At 48.9% G+C, this 27,332-nt stretch overlaps 2 protein-coding genes across 4 annotated transcripts; one reads left to right on the top strand and one right to left on the bottom strand.

Moving 5' to 3' along the window:
* The first annotated feature begins 8 nt into the window (after positions 1-8).
* On the top strand, positions 9-17,084 carry PTCD1 (pentatricopeptide repeat domain 1). 2 transcript variants are annotated; one of them, XM_053910924.2, is made up of 9 exons: positions 9-308; positions 2,012-2,510; positions 4,588-4,728; positions 7,352-7,570; positions 9,302-9,403; positions 11,357-12,064; positions 13,171-13,287; positions 14,075-14,257; positions 15,974-17,084. In XM_053910924.2, the coding sequence occupies exons 2-9, from the start codon at positions 2,034-2,036 to the stop codon at positions 16,154-16,156; spliced, it is 2,130 nt and encodes a 709-aa protein (XP_053766899.1). In that variant the 5' UTR covers positions 9-308; positions 2,012-2,033; the 3' UTR covers positions 16,157-17,084. The 2 variants fall into 2 exon arrangements, with proteins under 2 accessions (XP_053766899.1, XP_024427169.2); XM_024571401.4 differs by having other exon boundaries at positions 11-289.
* On the bottom strand, positions 16,569-27,313 carry BUD31 (BUD31 homolog). 2 transcript variants are annotated; one of them, XM_024571398.3, is made up of 6 exons: positions 27,160-27,313; positions 25,698-25,827; positions 25,150-25,271; positions 18,691-18,813; positions 18,293-18,459; positions 16,569-16,810 (listed from the first exon to the last, which is right to left on the bottom strand). In XM_024571398.3, exons 3-6 carry the CDS (start codon positions 25,241-25,243, stop codon positions 16,760-16,762), a joined length of 435 nt encoding a protein of 144 aa, XP_024427166.1. In that variant the 5' UTR covers positions 25,244-25,271; positions 25,698-25,827; positions 27,160-27,313; the 3' UTR covers positions 16,569-16,759. The 2 variants fall into 2 exon arrangements, with proteins under 2 accessions (XP_024427166.1, XP_024427167.1); XM_024571399.3 differs by having other exon boundaries at positions 27,022-27,161.
* Positions 27,314-27,332: the final 19 nt, after the last annotated feature.

Here is a 27,332-nt window from a genome sequence, read left to right as displayed (position 1 = left end):
GGGAGTTCGCGGCGACGCTAACTGCGTCTGCACGAGGTCGCCTGGGGCACGCTCGCCCCGGGTGGAGGGGAAGGAGAGCAGGGCTCAATGCGCTGAGAGGCGAGGCGATCGAGGGCCCGGGCGGGTTCGACGCGGGCACCTAGCCCGCGATCACTGGCTGGACCCGGGGTGAATTCCTATTTGACCCTCACTGGAGCCCGGGACCCGGCGGGGACAAGCCAGAGCGGCAGCGAGTGTTGCAGCCAGGGTCAAGCCGGGGGCGTGCGGCGAGGAAACGGAAGCTCTGAAGGCCAGTGCGGAGGGGTCGGGTCAGCTCGAGGCCCCGGGGAGGGGCGGGTCCTCCAAGGGAAGAGAGGGGCTGTATTTCTAACTCGGGAGTTTGTATTAGCCTGGGCAGGTTATTGAAGTTGGGTAGGAAGAAAATTACACCTTTATTGCCTCTGTGAAACTGAGCATTTCCTTCCATGACTGACAAGTAGCGTTAGCAGTGCCCCAAACTAAGTCGTGATTTCAAGTGAGTGTAAATGAAAAGTATCTACAACTACTACAACTGTTATTTCCACTCATCACTCTTTGACATGATGACAGGATCTTGTTTTTTGTATGTTGAAAAAAAGCACATATACTGGTATAGCATAAGTTTGTTTTTAAAACATTTGATACCTGTTTTGATATATATTTTTTGTAATCCTATGTATTTCATTGAATGTAGGTAAACACTTTAATGTGGCCACTTGAACATTTGAAGTTACGTATGTGCTCCCGTTACATTTCTATTGGAGTTGCAGGCTTCACCAGACATGGAATGGTAAAGGTCTTCTGCACTAGTGTCTGTACAAGTCAGCCCATTTGTCTGGTCAAGAGAGGCTGTCCTTGACCTGGGATCAAAGCCAGCTCATCTCCAAAGCTGACCAGCCTGGCCCACAACACTGGTGCAGAGCCCCCAGCAAGTCAGTCTCCTCCCTGGACCTTAGTTATTAATCTGTTCAGTCTGCTGTCACCTCTGAGATCTTTCCTACAGTCATCTACTATAACTAGATCTTAAAGTATTTTCATGCTGGTTATTTTGATATGTTGTTATGAAACAGTTTCAAGTATGCAGAGCACAACCTCTAGCCTAGCACTATCCAATAGCAATATAGTGAGAACACGTTTGTAATTTTTACTTTTCAAGTAGCCACATTAAATAAAAAGAAACTGTGAAATAAATATTAAATTTCCTTTGGCTTGGTGTATCTAAAATATTATCATTTCAACATGTAAAATAATTGTGTATCTTACATCTTTTTGTATGAAGTTTTTGAAATCCGGTGTGATTTCCATGTTTCATGTGCTCAGTAACCACATGTGGCCAGTGGCTACTGTACTTGACAGCACAGCTCTAGCCCATTTGTCCACAACTTTTGCAGAAAAGTGTTTGAATTAGCTTTTCTGGGCAGTGACCCAAAATACTAACATTTTTTCCGAATAATAAATGATAATAGCTGCAATTTTTGAACACCTATAAATGTCAGGCATTGTGCTGAAACACCTTATTTAATCCTTATAACTTTGTGGTGCGGTGAGTGGGATTATTCTCCTTTTACAGCTGAAGAAATTGATGCACAGAAAGGTCAAGTAATGGTTATGGTCACGCAGCTCTAATCAGGTCTCAGTCTCAGCTCTCATTTCAGCACCTGTGCTATTAGATCATGGCTTGGTAATATTACTAGCTAATATCTTTAAGTGCCTACTGTGCTGAACGCTGAATATCTGAGACCTTATTCAGTCATCGCCTCATTCAAACAGTGCTGTGTGGGTGACATTATAGTTAATCCCAGTTCACATGTGAGGAGATCGAAGCCAGAGCAGTGAGTGCCTACGGACTCATGGATCATTTCTGGCTGAGCTTAAGTCAGAACCTAGGCTTCTAACCTCAGGGCTCATGGCTTGTGACCACTTCTCTATCTTGTTTTTGCCTTTTTGGACTATGAACATAAGTTGACTTCATTATTTTTCTGATCTATGCCAGGTCCTGGAGGTAAAAGCCAGAGATGGACCTGGTGAGACTTGCCCGGCTCTTCTCCAGCCCCCGCCCCCTGGGACTGTCCATCCTGCAACACCTTGACCTTCTCAGAGCAAGGAGGGCAGGAGGTAGGGATGGGCCTGCATGGCTGAGGGCCATAGGGCTGACTGGACCAACACCAGCAGCCTTTAGCAGCTCTGTCTCTCAGCTGCCCCTCAGCCAAGGGAGCCAGAGGAATACACGCAGCCTTAGCTCTGACCCAAGCCAGCCCAGCTCCGTGGCCACCCAGGAGGAAGAGGAGGAAGAGAACTTTGGGACTCTCTCTGATAAATACTCCTCCCGGAGAATGTTCCGCAAATCAACGGACCAGTTGTATAACCTACGGCTCAGGGAACAACATGAAGAAGATGAGGAAAGGGAGCTGGAGCCAAAATCATGGCAGGGCCGGAGAAACACCCCTTACTGGTACTTCTTACAGTGCAAACAGCTGATCAAGGAAGGAAAGGTGAGGGAACCTTTGGATTCTGCAGCTCCTGGCTCCTATACTCCTGGTAGCTCAGTACTTTGTGAGGGGCTGCCCTACCTTTTCAATCTCTAAAGGCAGGGATGCTCAGGGCTCTTCTCTTCCCCATCTTCACTCACTCTGGGTGCTATACCAGTGACCCGCCGACCTCCTGGCTATCAGTGCCCCCTCTTCACTGTAGCTCTTGTATTCGAATTTCCAGCCCAGACTTCCTGTGGACTCCCGATCATGTATCCAGCTTTCTGCTCACCATCTCCCTTACACTTACTCACACTGACCTGAAATTTTTGTTCCTAACCTTGGTTTCCCTACACTTTCTCCATCTCACTAAATGGCAGCCCCGTTATTCCATCTGCCCAGGCCAAATGCCTTCAGATCATTCCTAACTCTTCTCTTTCTCTCACCAGCTCTAACTGCAGAATGTTGCCAGTCCTAATACTTCTCACAACCCCACTGCTGAACGCCCAGGCCTAGCCTTCTCCTTGCCCACCTCAGCTATTACCCTTGTCCCAGGGCTCCCCCCACTCGTGCCGCCTCCCGCCCAGGTGTCGGCTCACAGCACAGAGCCGTTCTATTAAAGCAGAAAGCAGATAGTGTTACTCCTTCCTCCCAAACTCCTAGTGTATTCAATGACATTGAAGATGTTCACTCTCTTAGGTATTGATAATGACATTTCATTTGTGTTTAAAATTCTCTTAGAGGGATGTGTTGAAGATGTTATAAGTGAAATAATAGGATGTCTGGAATTTGCTTTAAAAAAATTCTGTTTAGAGAGGAAGTGCAAGGTATAGATGAAACAAGATTGGCTAAACGTTAGTATTCATTGTTAACACAGTTCTCTCTACTTTTGTGTATTTTTGAAATTTTTCATAATGAAAGTTGAGAAATAGAGAGAAGCAGAGTCCTTAAAATGGCTTATGAAACCTGCAAGATCTGCCACCACCCCCTTTCCACGCCCCTCCCTTACCTTGCTACCCTCATCCCCCCACTGACCCTCTTGCACCCACTCCAGACTCTTCTTTGCTTCTCCAACTCCCAGGCATACTCCTGCCTCAGGGCCTTTGCACTGGCTGTTCCCTCAGTCAGCCATGGTGCTTCTTTGCTCACCACCTCCAGATCTTTGTTGACCTGTCACTTTCTGGAGCCCTGATTGGCTGTCATTTCTAAAACTGACTCTCCCACACCTTTCTGCTAGCACTTCACTGCTTCTTTTGTGTTCATAGCACCTGTCACCACTTGACATACTAGATACTGTTCTTAGTTATCTCATTTGGTATCGGTCTTTCCAGACTAGAAGATGAGTTCCATGAGGGAGCTCCCTCCCAGCAAATAGATCTTGCCTGGCACCTAGTAGGACTCAGTAACTACTGGTTGAATGAATGGATGAAAAAATAAGAAGTAGAAGAGTGACTAAGGATTCCAAGGGGAATGGTTTACAGGTGGGGGTGTGGCAGAGACAGCTGTGGGCCAAGGGAGTTTGCGGTCAGAAGAAGCTAGTCACCCAGGGCTGCTGCTCTACACCACGTCAGGGTGCTGTCGCTGTGAATGGCCCCTTGCGATTGTGTCGTACAGTGGCTCTGAGCGTGCCCACCAAACTGACTAGAGCCCAGCCTCCCATCCAGCTCAGACCCAGGGGGCAGGCACTATGGATGGGTCACCAAGGAAGCAAGGGCAAAACAGATCCATAGAATTAACATTTTGGGGGCTTCCTGAGTGCCAGGCCTTGGCTCCACAATAGACCCACAGATGCCAAGACATCTTTGGCCCCTGCTTTCAAGGAGTTTAGCCTGTGGCTAGAGGGAAGGTAGCCATGGCAGTGGGGTTGAGAGCTGCTACAGGTGGTGGGAGTCCAGTGGGCCCTCCTTCCTGGCTACCACAAAGCTCCCATGCTGCAGAGCTCCGGGACCAAGAGGCTGGTGGCAGAGGCTCAGGGTGGGTGTTTGGCTCCTGGGCATATCCGGTCTTGGGCCCAGTGGAGATCACTCAATCTCCCTCCCTCTGCTGAGGGTCTCTGAGGCCACCCTGAGACACTTCCATTGTTTGCTCCTTCCTTCCCCAGTTGGCGGAGGCCCTGGACCTGTTTGAGAGGCAGATGCTGAAGGAAGAGCGACTCCAGCCCCTCGAGTGCAACTACACAGTGCTTATTGGGGGCTGTGGGCGGGCTGGCTACCTGAAGAAGGCCTTCAGGCTCTACAACGACGTGAGTGGGGGGCATAGGGGTGGCAGGGGCAGGCTCTAAAGAACAAGGATTTGGGGACCAAAAACAGCCAGCTGCTGAACCTGAAAATGTCACCTGCTAGTACCTAACTCTGGGCAAATGATTTAACCTCCCCAGCCTCAGTTTTGTCATCTGTGAAATGGAGTGATCTTGGATAATTACATGAGATTACATGGGAAGTCCTCTAGCATCTGCCTGGATTGTGGCAGGCCCCACCCATCCCTCTTTTTCCACTGCTGTCCTCTCCCCACACACATGCACACACATACACCTTTCTTCCAAAGCTGGTCCTTTGAAAAAGGCTTTTATTTCTCTTGGAAGATGGTTTCACTTTACATTCACCCACCTCTGGAGTGTGTTGTCTTTGTTATTCTCAGAGCTAAGAAGCTGTTTCCTTTGTGAGTCAGAAAGGAGCTGTGGACTCTAGCAGAGATGGCCCATCTTCTCCTGCAGCCAGAGCTGGGACATCCTTTACTCCAGCAAGGATTCTTGGGAGCCTGTCTTGTCATTTGGCATACTGCTACTCCAGGCCTGAAAATCTCTAGCTGGAGGCAAGGGGGAGGGATTGTACTTACAAACAATATAGTAACCTTCTTTAAAAGACAAACAAGAGGCTGCCCGGATCACCTAGCCAGCAAAAAGGCATTCAGGTGCTAAGTGAAAGGGGTTGGGGGTGGGGGGGTGTATGGCACGTTTATTGTGACTCGGTTAAGAGCCCTTAGCTGCACTTCCTTACATTTGGAGGGTCCCACACTGCACCTGAGAGAAGCCCAGGTCACTCTATTTAACCTTAGTTATATTACATTACTTCTTTCTTTTTTCCAATTAACTTTTTATTTTAGAATAATTTTAGATTTATAGAAAAATTGCTAAGATAATATAGAAAGTTACCAAATACTCCCACCTCCCCATCTCCCCTGTTAACATCCTTCGTTATGATAGTGCATTTGTCAAAACTGAGAAACCATGTCAGTTCATTACTGTTGGCGGAACTTCAGACTGCGCTTGGCTTTCGGCAGCGTTCCACCGATGCCCTCTTTCTGTTCCTGTGTCTGATCCAGTTCCCATGCTGGCTCCTCCAGTCTGTGGCATTTTCTGAGATTCCTTATTTTTCATGATCTTGACAGTTTTGAGTAGTACTGGCCAGGGGTTGTGTAGAGTGTCCTTCATTTGAGAATTCGTGCATTCTCATGGTGACGCTGGGGTCATGGTTGGGGAAAGAACGTCACAGAGCTGCAGGGCCCTTATGCAAGGGTTTCTCAACATCAGTGTGACTTATCACAGGTGACATTTACCTTGATCACTTGGTTAAATGGTATTTGCCAGGTTTCTCCACCATGAAGTTACCACTTTTCTTTTCCTTTTTTTTTATTTTTAAAGATTTTTATTTATCTATTTTCAGAAAGTGGGAAGGGGGGAGGGAGGGAGAAAGAGAGGGAGAGAAACATTGATGCGTTGCCTCTCACACATGCCTCGACTGGGGACTGAACTTGTACCCCAGGCATGTACCCTGACCGGGACTTGAACTGGCAACTCTTAGCCTTGTGGAATGACGCCCGACCAAGCCACACCTGTCAGGATGGTACTGCTTTTGATATTTCCAGCCTGTGTTCTGTGGGTGTCCTTCACAGCACTTACTATTGTTGTTGGTTACTTATTTGTCTGTTTTGTGTCTCACCTGCTAGAGTGTAGACTCAGTGAGACAGGCTGTACCTGTCCTGGTGTCCACTGTTGGCCAGTGCCTGACTTGTAGTAAGTCCTTAGTACACATCTGTCTAATGTGGGAATATATATGGAGTGTCATCGTCCTCGAAGTTGCAATCACCGTCTTCATTTTTCAGAGGAGGGAATCGAGGCCCAGAGAGATGAAGTGCCTTGTCCAAGGTTACCTCTGAGGTTGGGATTTGAGCCCAAAATGGCCTGACCAGGGCTCTTCACACCCACTCTTCCACAGCAGCTGTTGTCTGCCCTTGGTCAGCTGGCCCTTTTCTGGGAAACAGTGAGCACTTGACTTTACCAGGAGCTCAGTCCCCTGGAGGGCTGGATAAGCACAGTGGTGGACCCAGCCTGGGGTTTGAGACTCCATAGGGTGGGGGGCCCTGAGGTGTGTCGCAGTAACATGGTCCTGACTGCTGTGGTTCGGGGGCCACTCCCCTCCCCTACCCTTGCAACAACCTTTCAAGGTGACGGTATCATTCCTGTTTTTTCCAATGAGGAGCTAACTTGCCCACTCCCTTCAGTTAGTAAATGTTGGAGCTGGGTTTTGTTTGTTGCCTCCCACCCTTTCCCAGACCGGATCCACCCCAGGGCCAGCTGGTGAGAGCATCAGGGAGACCCTGCCTAAAGCAAGTCAGGGCCTGGGTGAGCTTATGAGCGCCATGGGGAGGATGGTTTCCTGTTTGGTGAAACTGAGGTGTGGGGTCCATTTTCAGAGTCCCTCTGGCTGAGTCGGGTTGCGAAAGCTGAGCTCTGCTGTGTTGCTCTGCTCTGCCCCAAGGCCTGTTTAATGCAGTAACAGAGTCCTCTGTAGCTTTCTCAGGCTGGTTGTCACCCATGTGTCCAGCTGATCCTGGAGCCACCTCCACGTTTCTCCCCATCTCCACAGATGAAAAAGCGGGACCTGGAGCCCTCAGATGCCACCTATACAGCCCTGTTCAACGTCTGCGCCGAGTCCCCCTGGAAGGACTCTGCTCTGCAGAGTGCCCTGAAGCTACGGCAGCAGCTCCAGGCCAGAAACTTCCAGCTCAACTTGAAAACATATCACGCCCTGCTGAAGATGGCTGCCAAGTGCGCAGACCTTAGGATGTGCCTCGATGTGTTCAAGGTGGGGATGCCATTCCTTCCTGCCTCCCACCTGGGGCCTGTCCCGTGTAGCAGCGCAAGGCTGCGGCCATCTGTGTCCCTCACACAAGAAGGTTCAGAGACCAGTGAGACAGGCCCTGTGCTGGGCTCTGGGGTTCACAGATGAATCTGATGAGACCCTGCTTGTCAGATTTCTTTATTTTTAGAGATTTTATTTCTTTATTTTTAGAGAGAGGGGAAGGGAAGGAGAAAGAGGGAGAGAAACGTCAATGGTGAGAGAGACATCGACTGACCAGTTGCCTCTCATACACCCCCAACCAAGGACCTGGCCCACAACCCGGGCCTGTGCCCTGACCGGGAATCAAACCCACAACCTTTTGTTGTAGAGGATGACACTGCAACCAACTGAACCTCCTGGCCAGGGCCCTCCAAGGTTTTTTATTTCCCATTTACAGAGGAGGCCAGGAGGGGGTTTGAGCAGGGAGTACCATGAGTGGGGTGGTGGTTCTGCTTTCTTAGGTTGCAAGGAAGCGAGACAGATGTGAGTTAACACTGAAATGAAGGCTTATGGGAAGCAGGAAGGCTCTGGGTTGCCACGACCAAACCTTAGGAGAACCAGGGCCCTTGGCAGCCTTTTCCTCATACTCTTCCTTCTGGCATTTCTCACTCTGTTCTTACCCTCTACCTGTAGTGACCGACCACTTTCTGTCTTACTCCTCACCTCACTGACTGACACTCTTCCTCACCGCATATAGTGAGGTCCCACCCGCACATCCCAGGAGAGAGGACCTGATGGACTGTCCAGGCACCACGTGGTGCAGAGCAGCCTTTGGCCAGTCCCTGGGTTGGTTACCTTGAGTGGGCCTGCCCTGCTGGAGAGGCAGGGCCGTGGGGTCTTGAGCCTGGAGACTTCCCTGTGGGGAACATATCCCTCCAAAGGGTGCTGTGGGCGAGGCCAGTACCGGAAGCTTCCGGAAGAAGTGTGGCCGATGGGCCTCTGACCTGACTGGTACAGAGCTGTCAGGTTGTCAGGTATTTTAGGCGGGTTACTCTGGCTGACCGGGAAGCTGTGAGTGTGCAAAAGCGAGAGCACACAGACCGAAACCTCACTGAGGTGGATGGTTGGCGACAGAGGGGGAGGCAGGAAAATGGCAGCAGTGGGGTGGGAGCACCTCTGCTGACTAGAGAGACAGAGGAGGACAGGCTTGAGGAGGAGACCCTGCAGTGCTAGAGGCAGGGGGAATGGCCAACCCCACCAGGCCTGAGAGACCAGCGATGACTATGCCTTGAGCACTCGCTCTGTGCAGCCGCCACACTGTTCCATATGTTGTTCCAAGGACCCTCCAAGGCAAACGCTGCCTGTGACCCTCCTCCACAGGTGAGGAAACAGGCCATGGAGCCTTGCCACTCTCCCATGGCTGGGACTTGATGCCAGCGCTACAATCCCAAAGCTTCGAGTACAGGGGCTAAAGGTGATCGCTGGGTGGCCTTTGCAGAGGCGCTGCATAGAAGTGATGGGAGCAGCTGGGAAGAGAGACCTGGGAAAGAGAAGGGGAGGAAGTGCGGGCAGCAGTTGGACAGCTTTTCTCAGGAGCCGGGTCGGAGTTGGCCCCAGAGCCAGATTCGGGCCCTGCCTCTTCATGGGGTGTCGGTCTGGGCATTCCCCAGGAGTATCTGTCCTGAGTCAGACCCATCAGGTGGGTCTGGGCTCTGCCACAGATTTCCAATGGGACTTCTTCGTTCCCTTCCCCAGGAAATTGTTCATAAAGGGCATGCGGTCACAGAGGAGACCTTCAGTTTGCTGCTTATGGGCTGCATCCAGGACAAGAAGACAGGCTTTCGATATGCCCTACAGGTCTGTCCCTCCTGGCTCTGCCTTCCTGCCTCTCCTGTCTCCACCCCCACCCCCGCACTGTGTCCAGTGCAGATGATGATCCTGTGTGCGTTTCTTGAGCTCCTGGTACTGTCCTGGGCTGAGTGTTTTTATATTTGCAATATCGTGGCCTTCCCAGAGCACGGTGCTCCTCTGCCCCACCTCGCTTTACAGACAGGGACAGGAGGCCCTTGGAGGTGGTCTGGAGGCATGCTGCCCTGAGAGCAAGGGCGCAGCCAGCCCACGCTCTCCCATTCTGCTCAGTAGACCTCTGTGCAGCCAGCCGGCGTCCGCTAAGCTTATGGTCCCTGAATGCCTGCAGCACACCCACCCAGGGTACTCGCTCATCCATCTCCCCCAGGTCTTCCTGCCAGTGTCTCTGCAGGGGATCCCCAGGAATTGCATGAAGTCCTGGGGGAGTCTCCCAGACACCAAAGTCAAGACATCCCACTCTAATCCCACCTTAGATTCCCAGGAAGAACTCCACTCATCAAGTGGGTAGGCAGTATTAGCAGTGGTACCACAGCTGTTCTAGCTCCTCAGAGTGGGGAAGGACCCACAGCTCACTCAGAGCCTCCTACTTTAGGGGCAGCTCGCAGATCAACAGCACCAACCTCACCTGGACCTTGCCAGGGTCTCAGAACTGCCACCCCTCCTCTGCATCCAGATCAGCATTTCAACAGGATCCCTGGGTAGCTGGTTTGCACAGAGTTCAAGCCCCAGTAATCTGGGACAGCCCTGGGCCAAATGTTTGCCTCGCCTATGCAGACTTCCTGGAAGGAGTGGCCACTCGCCATTCTCTGGCCATCAGCAAGCTTTATAGTGAAAAGTGGCCAAGACCTAGTTCTTTCCTGGCCTAGATCTGTTCTAGTTACAAAGAGTCTGTAACACTAGCAGCTGTGCACAGAGTCTTGTACTTACTAAAGTGCTTGAGCTAGGCACCATTAGCTTTGTTTTACAGATAAGGAAACCAAGGCTCCCCAAGGTTAAGTAACTTGCCTAAGGTCCCACAGCCACCAAGCAGTGGAGCTGGGATTTGAACCGAGATTCATCTGACTCGAGTCAGAATCCCTGTCACAGACCCCATGGGATAGGGTCTGTGTCCCTGCTAAAACTCAGTTTTGTCAGTGCTCCATGGGGAGGTGCCTGCCAAGACCCTGACTGGTAGATAGCAGCCTTCTTGCTAGTCGTGCCCACATGGGCCTTACTAGCCCCTGCCTCGCCTGCACACTGGTTCCTGTTGAGGGCAGGAACTCAGAGCCCTAGGTCCACTGAGTGTGGCCTTCTGTTGAGCACAGAGACAAAGGACAAGTGATACCTTGAGTCCATGTGGGTCTTGGGGTCTGTTAGCAGACATGATCAGAGCAGAGCTTTTTGGAGAACACACAGAACATGTTAGACACCTGTGGGGATGAGACTGACCTCATCTCATGAGGAAATGGGGCTGCCTCAGCCCACGGCCTGGCCGGGTCCCTGTCCACCCGCATCTGCCTTGTGCTCTCCAGTGTGAGAAAGCTGCTGGGGCAGGGTGCACAGCCGGCACTCAGGAAGTGCAGCTGAATCCAATCCTTAAGTTGGCCTAGACTCTTCCAGAACCTAGCCTCTTTGGCCATTAATCCCCAGGGGAGTACAAGGGTGGGCAGGGACCTAGGGCAAAGCCTGTTCCCTGGTACAGGAGCTGTGAGAGAGGGCAGAGGGATGAAACTGAGAAGACCTTTGGGGTGAGCGAAAGGGAAGAAAGGAACGGTATCCCCCTGAAGTTTCCTGTAGAGTTCTCAGATTCTTAGAATTCTTAGTTGCCTAGAGCCTGATGTGGGGTCAGATACTCTCTGGGTTATTCCTGCACCCTTTGTGTTTGCCAGCTGGCTGCTGACTCTCAGTGCTTGCTCCCTCCTTAGAGGAAGCATGGAGCTGAGGCTTGTTTCTCCCTGGCAGGTATGGAGGCAAATGCTGAGTCTTGGGCTTCAGCCAAGCTTACATGGTTACAATCTACTGTTGGGGGCAGCTCGGGACTGCGGCCTGGGAGACCCAGAAGTGGCCTCAGCGCTGCTCCTGCGGCCCAGGGAAGAGGTGGTGTCACTCCAGCCCCCGGCACATGGACGGTGGGCAAGGAGGAAAGCCCAGGCTGGGACAGTTGACAGCATGTCAGCCAGGTTGCACGTGGAGACCCTGGAGAGACTGCTGTTCCTGGAACCTTCTCAGGCACTTGAGAGGCCTCCAGAGCCTCAAGAGGCCAGAGTCCCCTGCAAGTCCCAGCCCAAAGTGGAAACCAAGGTGGACTGTGAGCACACTGTGGCCCTTGCCTCTATGGCCTCAGAGCCACCTCTGTGGGGGCTGGACGCCAACCTCCTGACTCTCGGGGCAGTCCCCCCGGCTGTGGTCTCTTTTGGGACTGTGACCACCCCAGCTGACAGGCTGGCCTTGATGGGGGGCCTGGAGGGCTTCTTGGGCAAGATGGCAGAGCATGGGCTCCGGCCTGACATCAGAACCCTCACACTGCTGGCTGAGCTGGTAGATCCTGGTAGCCCTGCAGAGTCCTCACTGCTGACCATCCTGGACATGCACCAGGTGGAGGCCGATGTGACATTCTTCAACACTCTGATGAGGAAGAAGAGTAAGCTGGGCGATCTGGACGGAGCGAAGGTGAGCGTGGAGGCAGACTCTGGGCTCTGGGCTGGAGCCCCTTCTTTCCCTCCCTCTTTTGACACTCTGACTGTGGGACCTGGCTGCCCTGCCAGATGAGTCATCCACTTCCACAGTTAGTGGGCAGACTGTCCAGAGCCCCTGTTCTGGGCCTGGGTTCGGGTGAGGAGCTGGGAGTTGAGCAAGCCGCACTCCCTGCCCTCTTCAAGGAGCTCACAGATTGGTTGGAAGCAGACACCAAACATATCCTCACATTGACAAGGGACGTGGGGGCCATGAGAACATGTGGCCTGAGAGGCTGGTGGCTTCTGAGTACCCCTACCCTTCAGCCATCCCCACCTCACTAACATCGCACTGACTCTGTACTAGATGCTGTTCTAAGACCTCCACATCCACTCGTTTCTTTATTGATCACACCTGGAGGCACTGCTGGTCTGTCCCGTTCCCTACTTCACTGATGGGGACACCAGGGCCCTCATGGGATTTTGTCCATTCACATGACGTGTTTCTGTGTGATGGCTTTTTTGCCAGAGCACTAACCTGGGCACTTGTGAACATCAAAGGTGACAAAGACACAGCCCTGCCTTCAGGCCTACAGTACAGAGTGCATCTTTCTCTAGATACCCTACATGCGATAGAACCTCTCCCTGGGACCCTCCCTGACCCAGCCAGGCTGAACAAGTGTCCTCTGTCCTTGTCCTCACCTCCTGCCCTGGCTCCTCAGCCAGCACTTACCACACTATTGTTGGTGTCTTGCACCCTGGACCGTGGGACATGAGCCTCTAAGGCTCCTGGTGCTCCATGGACATTGAAGGCCCAAGTGCAGGGGTGGATGGCCAGCAGAGGAGTAGAGAGGGACAGGATATGAAAGGCATTCAGGGAGAATGTTGGACAGCATGTTGGAGACAGGCAGGCTGAAAGGCAAGTTGTACTTGTAGAGTGGCTGAATTCTGGGGCCACTGTGGCCAGCAGAGGGAGCCTGAGGCCTTGGAGCAGAGCCGTGCAGGTGTGGTCTCCAGCGTTCTGCCAAGGGCTTGGACCGACAAGACTTGTCAGGGCTGATGGGTTACGTACAGCTTGTGGTGATGCCATGTCTGTTTCCACAGGCACTGCTACCAGTCCTGACAAAGAGGGGAATCGTCCCCAACATCCAGACATTCTGCAATTTGGCCATTGGGTGCCACAGGCCACAGGATGGTCTGCAGTTGTTGGCAGACATGAAGGTGAGCGGGATCCAGGCCTGGGCAGGACCCATGGTGCTGAGGAGCACTCTGGGGATGCTCAGGAAGAAATCTGGGTGGGGGGAAGTGGGGGTCCTCCCAAACTCCCCAAACCTCTGTACCGAAACAGGATAAATTGTGTGTGTGGTGGGAGACGGGCGCAGGGACAGGGAGAGTGGGGTCATGCTAGCTTCAAGTGTAGAATGATCATTGGCTCAGTTGGGAGAAAGTGACCCTGGTGAGCTGCTGCAGGACTGGGCATTGAGAGTGGGGGTGTTACAATCTTGAAGATGGTGGCAGTGGGGTGAGATTGAGGGGCGGGGACAGGTCTTGGCCCCGACACACTGGAGGGATAGAGGGAAGACTAGAGCAGGAATGCGTCAGAATTTTGGAGTGGGGGGGGGCAAAGGATGCAGTAAACCCACAACCAAGAACCAAAGAGGTAGTCTCCTGCCTGTGGTTTACTACCTGAGTCTGTTGATCTCAGAGCAACATTCCCTCCAAGTTCTTTTTTTTTAATTGTTGTTCAAATACAGTTGTCTCCATATTCCCCCCATCTCTCTTCAAGTTCTTGAGGACTGAGAGGGTAAGGTTCTCAGCCATATGAGGGGGGCACCTGGGCTTTCCTTCTGGAGGGGACAGTGAAGCCTATTGTTGCTACGAGATTCTGCCCGTCTCATCCCTGGTTGCTGGCCTGCAGAACAGACTTGACTGGCAGGGCAGCGCACCAAGCAGGCTCTGTGCCAGCAGTCTGCATCATCTCGCTGATTGTATGTCTGTGATGTTCCAGAAATCCCAGATGACCCCCAACACCCACATCTACAGCACCCTCATCAATGCGGCCCTCAAGAAGCTGGACTACACCTATCTCATCAACATCCTGAAGGACATGAGGCAGAACAGAGTCCCAGTGAATGAAGTGGTCATCCGCCAACTGGAGTTTGCGGCCCAGTACCCACCCACCTTTGACCGGGTATGTGCACCGGTGTCTAATGTGCCCATTGTCTCCTTTGCCCGTGCTGGCCCTACCCCTGGCTCCAGCCTTCTGGGCTTAGCATTCCCTGGCTTTAAAATTGTCAGTGGCTTCCCTTAGGAGAGAGAAATCCCAAACTCCTTAGACCGCAGCTTGCAAGTCCCTGTTCACACAGCTCTCATCTCAGGCCATCTTTCCTTTGTTGACTCTGTCAGTCCCATTGGACTTCTGTCCTTTCTAGATAACACCATCCTTTTTCCTGCCTCAGGCTTTTTGCATTCTATCTGCCTTGAATAGGCTGCCCCTGCTTTTTTATAGAACTGGCTCTTTTTTGTTCTGTAGGTCTCAGCTTAAACGGCTTTCTCAGAAGATACCTGGCTGGCTGCCTCCCTTCCCGATACATACAGCACTGTTCTTTTTCACCGTGCTTCATAGCCTTTGCTCACAGGTGCACATGTGCGGCTCGCCTTCATGAACTTGTGAGCCCCTAGAGGTGGGGACTGCCTGCCTTGCTCACTTGGATCCCTGGTGCCTGCCCACTGCCTGTACCCAGTACGACTGTTGTTGAGTGGAAGGGGATGGCAATAGGGCAGTGACAGAGTCTGCTCTGTAATGGCCACTTCTCCCCATGCTGTTCTGAGGACATCCAGTTCTGGGGGTTGTTGTTAGGTATACTGAGTCAGACCCTGTGCTGAGTGAGCTCTAGGGCAGCTGTAGCTTGGAGCACCATCTGACGGGTGGGGAGACAAGTTGGCAAGGACATAGCAAACTACGGGAGCATGGGGTCAGGGACAGCAGTGCAGGTGCAGGGCTTGAGTGCCATTTTGAAGGCTTAGTAAGAATTAGTGAGACAGCAGTGGAGAGTGTATGCTAAGCAGAGGGCATAGCTGGCCTCTTTGAGCAGTTGGTTGTCAGTCTTGCTGATTCCTCAGGGGTTTTTATTCTGCATACTAGTCCTGTTGGTTGCATGTTGCAGGTATGTGCTAGTTAGTAGACTGTCTCTTCACTCTGTGGTGTAGGGCCCACTAAGGGTCTTCTCAGGTGGTCAGCAGTCCCCAGACTACCAAAGTACTTAGAGCTTATTGTGTTTAAATCATACATTCATACTCCCTTACGAGAGTGGATTTATTTCTTTAGGATTGTGCAGGTTTTGCTTTATGTACTTTCAGGCAACGTTAGATACATGCAAGTTTAGAATTGTTAAAGATCTTTTGAATTAACCCTTTTATCATCATGTGGTCTTTTATCTCCGATACTTCCAGCTATTCCTCTACCAACTTTCTTTTGGTGCCTGCCTGGTACAGCTAGTTTCCTCCTTTCTTTCCCCCTCTCCGTGGAGACCACCGCAGTGCTGGTGACAGTCAGAGAAGGGAGACTGGCTGTGCAGCGGTGGAGGCACTCAGCACACTAGAGAGGCACAGTTGGTGGGACCCAGTGATTCTGGCTTGGGGGACTGGGATGATGTCCCTGGGTGAGGTAGCAGACCACCACATACTTAGGAAGGATTGTTTGCAGATGGCAATTTGGATCTGCCTCATGGTGTAGCAACTTCATACTTCACTTTTCTTTAGTATACTCAGTTTTTGTGCCCTCCCCTTTTCCACAGCTTCTGGGAAGCCTGAGCCAACGGCTGCGGTTAGGGATTAGCTGTAGGTAGCATGCTGTGATTCTAACTGGTTTCTCTAACCTTTGAATTCCATGCTTTTCTAATTACAGTACAAAGGGAAAAACACTTACTTGGAGAAAATTGATGGCTTTCGAGCTTATTATAAGCGGTGGCTGAAAATGATGCCAGCAGAGGAAACCCCCCACCCATGGCAGAAGTTCCGAACCAAGCCCAAGGGGAACCAAGACACTGTCTCTGTGCCTGATGTGGACAGAGGCCTTGGGGACATGTGATGGGGAGGCCCTGGAGGACCTCCAGCAGAGCTGGAACTAAGTACACAGCCTTCACAGTGCTTTGTGGGAACTCTAGGAGTCTTTCGTGTTCAGATATATGAACATACTGGTGTAGCCTCAAACACATGGTCAGCCAGAGTGAGAACTGCAGCGTTCTGATGGCAATGGTATAAGGACAAGTGCTGGGCCCCAGGTGCCCGACAAATTCACGGCAGGTTCCAGCACAGCTTGACCCTCCTGGGCACATGACCTCAGGCTACCCTCACTTGAGAGGTTGTCAACCCCGTCACTGACGAGGACAGTGAACCTGATCATGGTCACATGGCACCTAAGGGGTGGAGTCCTAAGGGCCTGGAACTCTCCCCCAGGACTCCAAAGACTGCTGGCTCTGTGAAAGAACTGACGCAGGGCCCAAGGTTAAAAGTTTTATTTCTACAAATTATAGCTAATGAACAACGATGCCTTCACACACAGAGACCATGCTCCAACTTGGGCCCGGGGCACTGCTCTACTAGAAGAGCTGCTCTCAGGAAGGGGTGGCACCTCAGGCAGAAACCTATGCAGTCTGAAGTCCTGGGTGGAGAGGGGTCAGGCTCCAGGGCCTCAGCCAGAGCAGCCCCGGCAGCCGCAGTGCGTGCACTCGATGATCCGGCCCTGCGACAGAAGACAGCTGAGACACTGCACCCACCAGACCACATTCCATCCCTCCCGACACATACTAATCCGCCCTCTGAGAAGGCTGCTGGCAAAGGGACAGTCATTCCCTATGGGACACTCCTCAGAAACTCCTCTATGACAGTTCTGAATGGCAAAAAATTCAGTTCCCTCACGAAAATGAAACAGCTGCTGTTGACACTTAAGTTACATCTCTGTATACATTTAATTTATGCAAATTAAACTTTTTCCCCTAAAAAGGGGGGCAGGTAAATCTGTGTGATTCTTTTTGTTCTGCCAAGTGAGCATGACACACCCTGCTATGACCTGGGGGCAAGGAGGGTTCTTCCACTGCTCAGGGCCTCCTCTGGGCGGGGCAACTTTCCAGTGAGGGCACCACAGGGAGGGTGGTGTGCACCTGAGTCTGTGCGCTAGCAGGACAGTCTAGACCCCGGGGCCAGGTGTGTGGCCTGATGTCTGGTTAGGGGCCTGTCCAGTAGACAGAGACCCCAGAGCAGTTTATATTCTTTTTTTGGAGTAAAACTCATGTTTAGGCAAACAAGATCTGATGGCGAAACAACTAAATCCAAAGCGGGCTAGGTTGGGGCAGGACCCCCCACCAAACACTGCCATGGAATCCCGGTGCTCTCAGAGGAGAGGGGCTCCTGCTGCTCTGCCCCCGGGAAACTAACCCCAGAACCTTCCCTGGGTAAGGCAGCCCTCAGTCACTTCCCACTGCTCAGATTGCCTGTCCTTGACTTTCCAGATGATTCCTGCTGAGAGTTAAAACTGTACAAACGAACCAGTCTGCAAAGGGTCCCTGTGATGCCTGTGTGAAAGGCTGAGCTGGAAGATGGAAAATCTGGTCTAAGCTCCCAGCTGGATCCGCAACAGTCAGCCAATGGGCTGCTCCCAAAGGCCCCTAATGGCCAACATCCCAGTACCATCCCTGCTTCCTGCAGTTACATTTCAGAGAGTCTTGTGCCCTCAGCTACCACATTCCCAGCACCATTTACTGAGCTGCCTAGCCTCGTCTGGAACAAAGTTTTGATGACAGAAGAAGTACAGTGTAATTAAAGTGTCAAACTGAGGAAAAGGAGGCCTGGAGAAAAGGGCAGCTGAAGGGTGAGCACTGCTGACTGCCTTATCCTTCCCTGACTCAGTCCTCCCACCTTAGGGGTGTGTGTCGTTAGTGAGTGAGTGAGGCATGGAGTTCAGTAGTTTGCCCAAAGGTAGACTTGAGACTGGCCCCCAAACACAGCAAATATGAATATGGCTAAAGTGCCCAGCACAGCTTCCTGAGCAGAGGGACTCACTCTGGGTTGGGGGGTGGGAGGGGACGGCCAGCAGGACATCCAACAACCAAATTACTTCCAGCCCCAAGAGTATAATAAACTCCCTTGGTGTCAACTAGGACAGAATTCTGAAGTGACAGTAAACATCAAACTTAATTGTCAGATACAGTAGGGAGAGAGACATTACCACTTCCAGCTTGCTTTTGGGGACCCGGCAGATGCAGTTTGTCCCAAAATTGGTGTCCCGTGTCTGAATGCACCGCAGGCAGCATAAGTTCTCATACCCCTGCTTTTTCCATTTTGCAATCAGGTTTTTGTCTGCATAGCCTTCTTTAATACAGTATTCATACAGTTCTGTCAAAAAGATGGGGAAAGGGCATCAAACCATGATGTATCAAAGCTTGCCCAACCCCTAGCCCATCACTACTCTTCATTAAAAAGAGTATCCAACGTTGGTCCCTTCCCCTCTTTTTTAGTGGTAAAAAAATCATGAAACTTGCTGAGGTTGTAAGAATAGAGCCATTACTTAAATAGAGCTCAAAGCTACTCAAGTTGGAAAGGCCAAGAGAGAATCCAGCCAACTACCTCTGCTTATGGCTTTCCGCTTGTAGAAGAGGTCAAAAATATAGCGGGTCTTCTGGTGGTGGATCCTGAAGATAGGCCACAGGGATTCCACTTTCCTCTTTCCCTCATGAGGTTCTGTTTCAGCTGGGGAGAAAAAGGTGTGTGTTTGTTTTGTTTTGGCAGGCAGGGTTACTCTGCACAAGATATAGTGCTTTTGTTTTTTTCTTAAATGACTAGGAATAAAGAATATATCCTACTTTATACTCACTAAGGTGGCTACAATCAAAATGACAGAATAAAAAATAAAGACACAATAACAAGTAGTGAGGATGTGGAGAAATCAGAATCGTCGTTTGCTGCTGGCAGGAATGTAAAAGGGTGCGGCTGCAGTGGGAAACAGCCTGGCAGTTCTTCAGGAAGCAGAAGAGTTATCACGTGACTTAGCAATTCTGCTCCTGGGTATTGGGAACTGGAGACACATGCACACAACAAGTAGAAACAACCCCAGTGTCCACCGCCTGATAAAACAAATAAAATGTAAACTCATACAATGGAATATAACTAGGTCCTAAAAAGGAACGAAGTACTGATGCAATGCTACAACATGGATGAACCTTGAAAACATGACGCCAAGAAACCAGTCCCCAAAGCCCACCTACTCTATGATTCTTTGCCTTTAGAGACAGAAAGTGGATTACTGATTGCTGAGAACTGGGAGATGTGTAGGGGAGGATGACCACTAAAAGGTAGGTGACTTTTTCTTCCAGGGTGATGAAATGTAAAATTGATTATGGTGATGGTTGCCCAACTCTGAATATATTAAACATCCCTTACTTTAACACTTTGAAAAGGCAAATTTTACATTATGTGATGTATATCTTATACAGCTATTTTAAAAAAAAGGCAAAAAGAGTAAAGCATGTGATTTAAACATAATTAATTTTAAAATGCCTTTTTAATTAGATACATTAGAAATCAAAGATTTTGAAAAGAATTCAAAGATAACCTCTATTTAATGCCCTGGTCTTTATCCTTTCAGATATATTCCTACAGTATAATAATTTCTCAACATAATTCTGAGCCCACAGATGGGTATCCTAATCATCTTTAAGGTACCTCTAACTCTATTTCCCAACCAAAGTCCTTTGGGGAGGAGAGAAAAACTGGACAGGTCTGAAAGTTCCCAGCATGGCGGGCCTGCGGGGAAACAGCTGCTCCATCAGTATACACAGGGTCAGGGAGCAGCTTGCTCCCGCCACAGGCAATTTAGAAGTCACAAGTTGATCTTTGTCTACCACCTCCTCTTGGTTTACAGGGCAGAGAAGAAAGGTAAGGAATGGTTAAAACAAAACAAACTATATTTTATTTCTCCAACTTTGAGGCCACTTTATTACCTAGGATTTATAATTCAGCTCAACAAACAGGTTTCTGTGATTGAATCAAAAGGCAAGTGTTGAGGGTGCAGCAAAGAAGTGTGCCACTGTAGGCCAGGCCCTGCTCTGGGAGCCCATGATAGAGCAGTGAGGGAGACACGGAAGTCGCAGGGCTATGTTCCAGAGGAGGGAAGCAGACAACGCCTGGTGGTAAGTGGTAATGGCCACAGAGAAAAAGAAAACATGGGAGGGGACGGCAAGTGGGGAAAGGAGGGACCTACATAAAGGTGATGAAAGAAAGCACAAAGGAGACATCTGATCAGAGACCTTAAGAAACAAGGGGTGGGGGCGGGCTGGGAGATTGGCAGAAGGCACAAACTTCTGGTTTAAGATAAATGAGTCCTGAGGATGTAACGTGCAGCATGGGTGACTAGAGTTAACAATACTGCATTGTACACTTGAAAGCTGCTAGGAGAGTTTATCTCAAATGTTCTTATCTTTCTCTCTCACACACACAAAATGTAACTCTATGAGGGGATGGGTATTTATTAATAGTAAATGTATCATGGTAATCATTTTGCAATATAGGTATACATATATCAAATCATTATGTTGCACAACTAAAACCAGTGTTTCACGTCAATAGTATCTCAATTTTTAAAAAGAGGAAAATGAGGGGCAAACATGCTTGAGAGACAGAGCCAAAAGCAATACAAAGGGCAGGACTGGACCTGGGGAATCAGAGAACAGTAGGCTGGGAATCAGAAAACAGTAGGCTGGGGGGTTGGGAAGGTAAGGGAGGGAAAGGGGTAGGTGATGGAGGTCAAGAGCTGGGGGTGAGAGTATGTTTGACCTGGAAGCCCACAGGACTTTGGTTTTGCTCTGATGAGGAGGTGAACCACTGGAGGGTCATGAGCAGTGTTATGATGTAACTTTGGACTTAAAATCATCACCCTGGCTGCCCTGTGGAGAAGACTGTAGGGAGAAAAGGAGGCTATTATAGTAATCCAGATGAGAGGTAAGGGTAGCTTGAACCAGGTGGTGGGGGTGGACGGGATAAAAGGAGTCAGATTTTAGATACATGAATTTTCTAAGATTTCACTATGAATAATTTCAAATATACACAAAAGTTTATTGAACTCCCAAGTTCTTATCATTCAAGAATTACTAACAGCTAGTTTAATTTTGTCCTGTTCTCCCCACTTTTTTTTTTTAAAGACACTGCAATTTATCTTTTTAATACTTAAAAGATTTTTTAAAATTTATTTTTAGAGAGAGGGGAAGGGAGGGGGAAGGAGATGGAGAAAAACATTGATCAGTTGACTCTCACATGCCTCTGGCCAGAGACCTGGCCCTCAACTCAGGCATGTGCCCTGACCGGGAATTGACCTGGCGACCTTTTGGTTTGTGGGACAATGCCTAACCCACTGAGCCACACCAGTCAGGGCCTGTTCTCCCCACTTTTGGGAGTGGGGGGCATATGAGTATTTTAAAATGAATCTCAAACATCGAGCAACGCATTCTTAAATACACATGTATCTCTACATACTGGTATCTGTAATGCCAATATCCAACCCCAAACCAACCACTATTCCTTATTAGGATCCCATATTCAGCCCGTGTTCAATTTTCACTGATTGCCTCAAAAATACCTGACAACTGTGTGTCTGAATTAAGATGTAAACAACCAGATGTTGTATTTGGTTGATTTTTCTCACATCTTATTTATCTGTAACAATTTTCCCTCTCTGCTTTGCCACCCTTTGTAGGAATCTGGATGTCTTCGATGCTTATATAGGAATAAAAGAAAGAGGGGAGTAAGGACAGCTTCACAGTTTGGGGGCTGAGAAAGGAAGCATCTTTGGGGTGGGTGAATGAGGATTTAGTTCTGGACATGTTAAGTTTGACATGTTTTTAGATATCTAAGTGGGGCCATCCAATAGGCTGTTGGCATAGTCTAGCAGGGAGTCAAGGCTGGAGAAGTCATTTGGTCACCTGGGTAGAGAGCGCGGAAAGCAATGCGGTTAGATGAGACCACGGACGGAAAGGCAGGGGCATGGAGCTCCTAAAGATGCCATCCTGAATTGGAACTCTCCTATGCTTTTGAGTCTTCTCTCAATCTTTTAATAGTAGTATCACGCACTGCAAAAATCCCGTTGGGCCCATTTTGACAAGATCATGTGAACATTTTTGGATATTTTGTATAGGTTCATACAAAAGTGGAAGGCAGCTTTCAGTGGGTGAGGCAAAGTTCTGTCACTAAGGGGATATGAAGAGGCCAGAGGTAGGGGACATCATGTTACAGTCTAGACTTAGGTTTTTGCCTCTTTGCTAATGCCAAAAACTGCTCATTAACTTCAAAACCTGGGCAAGAAGCCCTGACCAGTGTGGCTCAGTTGGTTGGATGTCACCCTGCAAAGCAAAAGGTTGCCAGTTCAATTCCCAGTCAGGGCACATGCCTGGGTTGAGGGTTTGGTGCCTTGTCAGGGCACGTATAAGAGGCAACCAATTAGTGTTTCTCTCTCACATCAATGTTTCTCTCCCTCTTTCTCCCTCCTTTCACCTCTCTCTAAAAATAAATAAGTTAAAAAAAAAACAACCAAACAAACCCTGGGCAACAATTCTTTTAAAGTTCTATTCTTAAAAAGTCTAATTAAATGTTTATTATGCAAGTGTTGATTATGCTCAATTTTCAACTGGTTTATAATTTTTTTTAACCTCACTCAAGGATATGTTTTATTGATTTTTTTTTAAGAGAGAGAAGAAAGGGGTGGGAGGAGGGGGAGAAAGAGAGAAAAGAGGAGAGAGAAACATCAATCAGTTGCCTTCTGCATGCGCCCCAACCGGGAATCGAACCCACAACCTTTTGGTGTACAGGATGACGCCTCAACTAACAGCCTCCTGGCCAGGGCTTCAACCAGTTTAAAGTCCTTATAAAAACAAAGTTATTTTCAAGTCCTGGTTACAGTCATAGAGGTAACGCCTTTGTCAATCCCCACAGAAGCCTCTGCCACACATAATTTCCTCCACCTCTGCCCCTCAGTCCCCATTATCAGGCCATCTTTGGAGGGTCTTATAGGGCAAGAGTGGCTACCCAAAAACTTAAATAACGAGCTAAGAGACATATGAAGAGACAAGAAGTTGTGCTGAAATCTCCCCTCCTAAGGTAACAGTGCCAACTGCTTCACTAAGTATGAACTGTTCTGTAAATGGCCCTCAGATCAAGACAATAGTCATAAAAATGCCACTGGCTTTAGACCTCTCTGTGGCAAAGGCCATGCAGGGGTCTTCCATAAGCTTAAAGTATGGCCATAGATTCCACAGGCAAAACTTGCACTAGCTGCCCTGACTGGTGTGGCTCGAGTGCTGGCCTCTGGACCGAAGGGTTGCTGGTTCGGTTCCCAGTTCCATTCCTGGTCGGGGCGCATGCCTCGGTGGCAGGCCAGGTACCAGTTTGGGGCGTGCGAGAGGCAACTGATGGAAGTTTCTCTTGCCCATCAGTGTTTCTCTCCCTCCCTTCCCCTCTCTGATAGTAAGTAAAATAAAATTGTTAATAAAACAAACTTGCACTGGAGGCTACAAACTGGAAGCTGGCAGCGCCAGCCAGGCTAAAGGTAGGCTTTGTTTGGCTCTTCCTGCAAGTTTTTTTTTTAAGTCTGAGTTTTAAATTAGAAGAGTATACATAAAACAGCTGGATTTCCTGCTTCTCTTGGGAGATAAAAAATTTAGCAAATTGGGCAATACTCAGGCTGTATTAAATATGGTACAATGGGCTCAGAAGGAGCAGTTTCTGCCCTTCTCCAGTCTGCCACACCCCCAGAGCTCCCTATGGTTCCCAACACCGAAGCCAAGTCTGGTACCACCTGCCACCCACTCTGTTTTCTTTAGCGTGGAAGTAAGAGTAAACTGGGCAAGCGAAGAAATGCTGAAGGGCTACATGGTTAAGTAAAAACGGGAGAAAGAATACTTCTTTTGGAGGTAAAGAAGATCACATATGTCTGAATGCTCTCCCCCAAGAAGTCATCCCTTAAAAAAGGAAGATTTTTAAGGACTCACAAAATCTCATCTATTACAGTACTCTCCAAGTTCCTTTATTTTGAATAAAGATTTGTTTGGGGATGAAATCTCTCAGCCCAAAATGATCTTGATTACTTTAAGTTCTGGAATTTAATATAGGTTTTGGAAAAAAAAGGAGGCAAAGTAATTTAACATCAATTTAGTAACTACTGCTGAAGTATGACATCCACAGTAACAATGGTTGGTTACCTCAAACTAAAAGAAAAAATCACTTTAAAAAGCAATTTAGGTCCTGGGGTGGTGGCTCTGTTAGCTGGAGCATCATTTCCTACACTGAAAGGGTGTGGGTACATAAACAGGTCGGGGGTTCAACCCCCAGTTGGGGTGCATTCAAGAGGCAACTGATTAATGTTTCTCTTTCATATCGATGATTCTCTCTCTCCCCCTTCCTATCTAAAATCAATAAATATATCCTTGGGTGAGGATTAAAAAACAAGCAATTTAATAAATGGTTACACAGTAATCATATAAGGCCAACAGATGCTTGTGGCTTCTAATAAAATTTCCAAGAACAGTACACTACACGGATTTACAACTGCAGGATCATATATTTACAGGGAAGTGAAGGTGGTGCATTCTAGAAAATTGGCAGATGATGCAGAAACAAAGATGATGAAAAGATTGTCAAAAACCCATAAGGAAAAATCTAAATAAAAATGTTTCAGAAAAAAGTGAAAGGAACAGGACTTTCCAAGTAAATACATTTTGTATGATTTTAAATATACACCCAACCAAAAATAGTAAGTAATTACAGGCAAACTATTTGCTCTATATTCCCTAAAATTTTTACATGCCAAGTGGCCCCAAAATGTTCTTTTCATTAATGGCCCTCTTCATTAATGTTATCTTACTTTTTGGCACTTACTCTATTCCTGTGAATTAATAAGCAGACAAAATATGTCAGTGCCAGGAGGCCACACTGGTGCCCTGTCTCTCTGCATTTATATGTGCATTTATGTCTGGCCCATAGAGGCAGCTAAACCAGGGACCCTTGGATGCAGCTCCCCCAGACAGGAACTCCTTTACTCACCTTCTCTCATCTTTTGATCTAACTCATCCAGTGTTGGTTCGATCAACTCCCAGCCATCTGGGGGAGCTTTCCGGCTTCTTTTGACTTTAGGCATTTTCCCCCACAAGATAATTTGCAAAGATCTTGGAGGAAAAATTAAGTAAATTAGTTTCTGAATCTCAGATCCCCAAAGGCCCTCACCAGCCTCCATTGTGGGGCACATTCATTTCTCTGTTATCGCATCTGTAAAGTGGGGTTATAGAACCTATGTTATAGGGTCATTGTGAAGACATAACTATAATTGTATGTAACATGCCTGGCTTTTAAAGAAAGTTTAATAGGTTTTTGCTGTTGTCATTAATTACTGACACCAACTATTAGCCTGGCCCTGTACTGGATATTGGGAACGCAGAACAAAGAATAAGATATAACCTCTGTCCCTGAGAAGGTGACAATCTAGGAAGGAGACAGAAAGCAAAAAGGCAATTACAATACAATATGAGAACTATGGGAGGAGTTGAAAGGATGAGCATTTAAAAAGGGAAAAAGAGCACGTAAAACCGAAGTACCTTAGGGCTGTTTTGCAAGATTGTAACTGAAAGTTCTCTGGTCTCTTCGGTTACAGGCTCAGGTTCTTGTCCAGCTCTACCAAATACTCTGTGACTTTGGGAAGTCACATTCTCTGGTCTTCAGTCTCATCTGTAAAGTGAGGGTAGTGGATTAGCTGGATTGCCAAAGTCTCTTTTAAATCCTCATCCAAGGATATGCTTTCTTTGATTTGAGAGGGGGGAAGGGGGAGAGAGAGAGGGAGAGAAACATCATGTGAGAAACATACACACCCTGATAGGGGATTGAACCCAAAACCTAGGTATATGTGCCCAAACCAGGAATCAAACCTGCAATCTTTTCGGTGCAGGGCACAACGTTCCAATCAACTGAACCACGTGATCAGGGCGCCAAGGTCTCTTTTTAAACTCAACAAACATACAACCTAAAGGCAAGTCATGTAAAGCCCATATAATAATAGTTCAGCCCACATGGAGACAACTGTACGTGAACAACAACAAAAAAACTAAGTTAAACAAAAAAAGATAGTCCAACCCAAATGTAAATAGCAAAGCATTTTTTTCAAGCCTCACAGCATTTCCTAGTTGGCAGAGAACTCAGGTTATCTTTCACCATTAAATATAGAAGACTCCCCTCCCCCAAATTAATTCACCCCTCCCTTCTGTAGGACGGAAGACAGTTTACAAAGTCCCCCCCCCCCAACCCTCACAGCCTCCTTTCATAAATTCTCCATAACCACCACACAGATAAGGAATTAAACTCCAGAAGGTAAAGTCAAGGTCGCACAGCTGGGAACTGGCAGTGTCTGACTCTGACTGAGGAATCCTGACTCCCAAATCAGTGGTCTTTGCACTTGTCTCCCCTACGTTAAAGCTAGAGATGGATGGAATCTGCTTCCTGCCTCAGCGCGCAATGGCTGGGAGTACAAAGACACAAGAATAACCATTCTGCTATCACTCAGAAAAATTCGAGGGCCCTGGCCCAGCCTTGGAGTCAAGAGAAGACCTCCCAGGAGAGGTACAGGTAGGAGGTAAACTAGATCAAGAGGTGTCGAGAGATATAACAGAGTCAGTAGAACTCGGGAGAGGCGGCGAGTGGGAAGGCTTTCGGAGGAAAAGAGGAAAGACGTTACATCCAAGACTGCAATAAAGGCTTACAGAAGGACGACATCTGAACCAGGCTTACAACAACAAGCAGTCTGTTGGCAGAAAACGTACTCGGCAGAAAAAACAGCGTGTATGGGCGCGAGGAGAGAGAGAAACAACAGAAGCCCCAAATCTCCCATCCCCTCTGCAAAACGAGCGAGGCGCCGCCTCCTCTCCGCACCTCACTCCGACCTGCCGTTCTAGAGGCCCGAACCCGTCCCAGTCCAGCCGCTCAGATCGCTCTCTGGGCCAGTGCAGACCTCTGATACGTGGCCTCAGCCATTACCAAGGTACTCCAGAACAGATCAAAAACACCCACCGGAACCTTTAACGCCGTCGTCTGCCGCTTCTTTCTTTACTGCTTCCGCTTCCCCGGTGATCACCTCAGGATGATGTCCTTGCGGAGCCCCGCCCCACCTTGCGCAAATATTGCGTCATCTTAGGTGTCCGCATCTCTGCCTGTATAGAATACCAGAATCATTGTTGCCTTTT

Source organism: Desmodus rotundus, chromosome 1, assembly GCF_022682495.2.
Source record: "Desmodus rotundus isolate HL8 chromosome 1, HLdesRot8A.1, whole genome shotgun sequence".
Lineage (NCBI taxonomy): Eukaryota > Metazoa > Chordata > Mammalia > Chiroptera > Phyllostomidae > Desmodus > Desmodus rotundus.
Note: the sequence above shows the minus strand (reverse complement) of the source record. Positions and strands in the feature narration are given on the sequence as shown.

Bases quoted from the DNA above. Each gene is read 5' to 3' on its own strand.
- BUD31 (XM_024571398.3), bottom strand. From the start codon at position 25,243: ATGCCTAAAGTCAAAAGAAGCCGGAAAGCTCCCCCAGATGGCTGGGAG. The intron at 18,814-25,149 runs GTGAGTAAAGGA...TTTTCTCCCCAG, and splicing joins AGATCAAAAGATGAGAGAAG to CTGAAACAGAACCTCATGAG. The intron at 18,460-18,690 runs GTAGTTGGCTGG...TCTTTTTGACAG, and splicing joins GCGGAAAGCCATAAGCAGAG to AACTGTATGAATACTGTATT.
- PTCD1 (XM_053910924.2), top strand. From the start codon at position 2,034: ATGGACCTGGTGAGACTTGCCCGGCTCTTCTCCAGCCCCCGCCCCCTG. The intron at 7,571-9,301 runs GTGGGGATGCCA...TCCCTTCCCCAG, and splicing joins TGTGCCTCGATGTGTTCAAG to GAAATTGTTCATAAAGGGCA. The intron at 13,288-14,074 runs GTGAGCGGGATC...GTGATGTTCCAG, and splicing joins AGTTGTTGGCAGACATGAAG to AAATCCCAGATGACCCCCAA.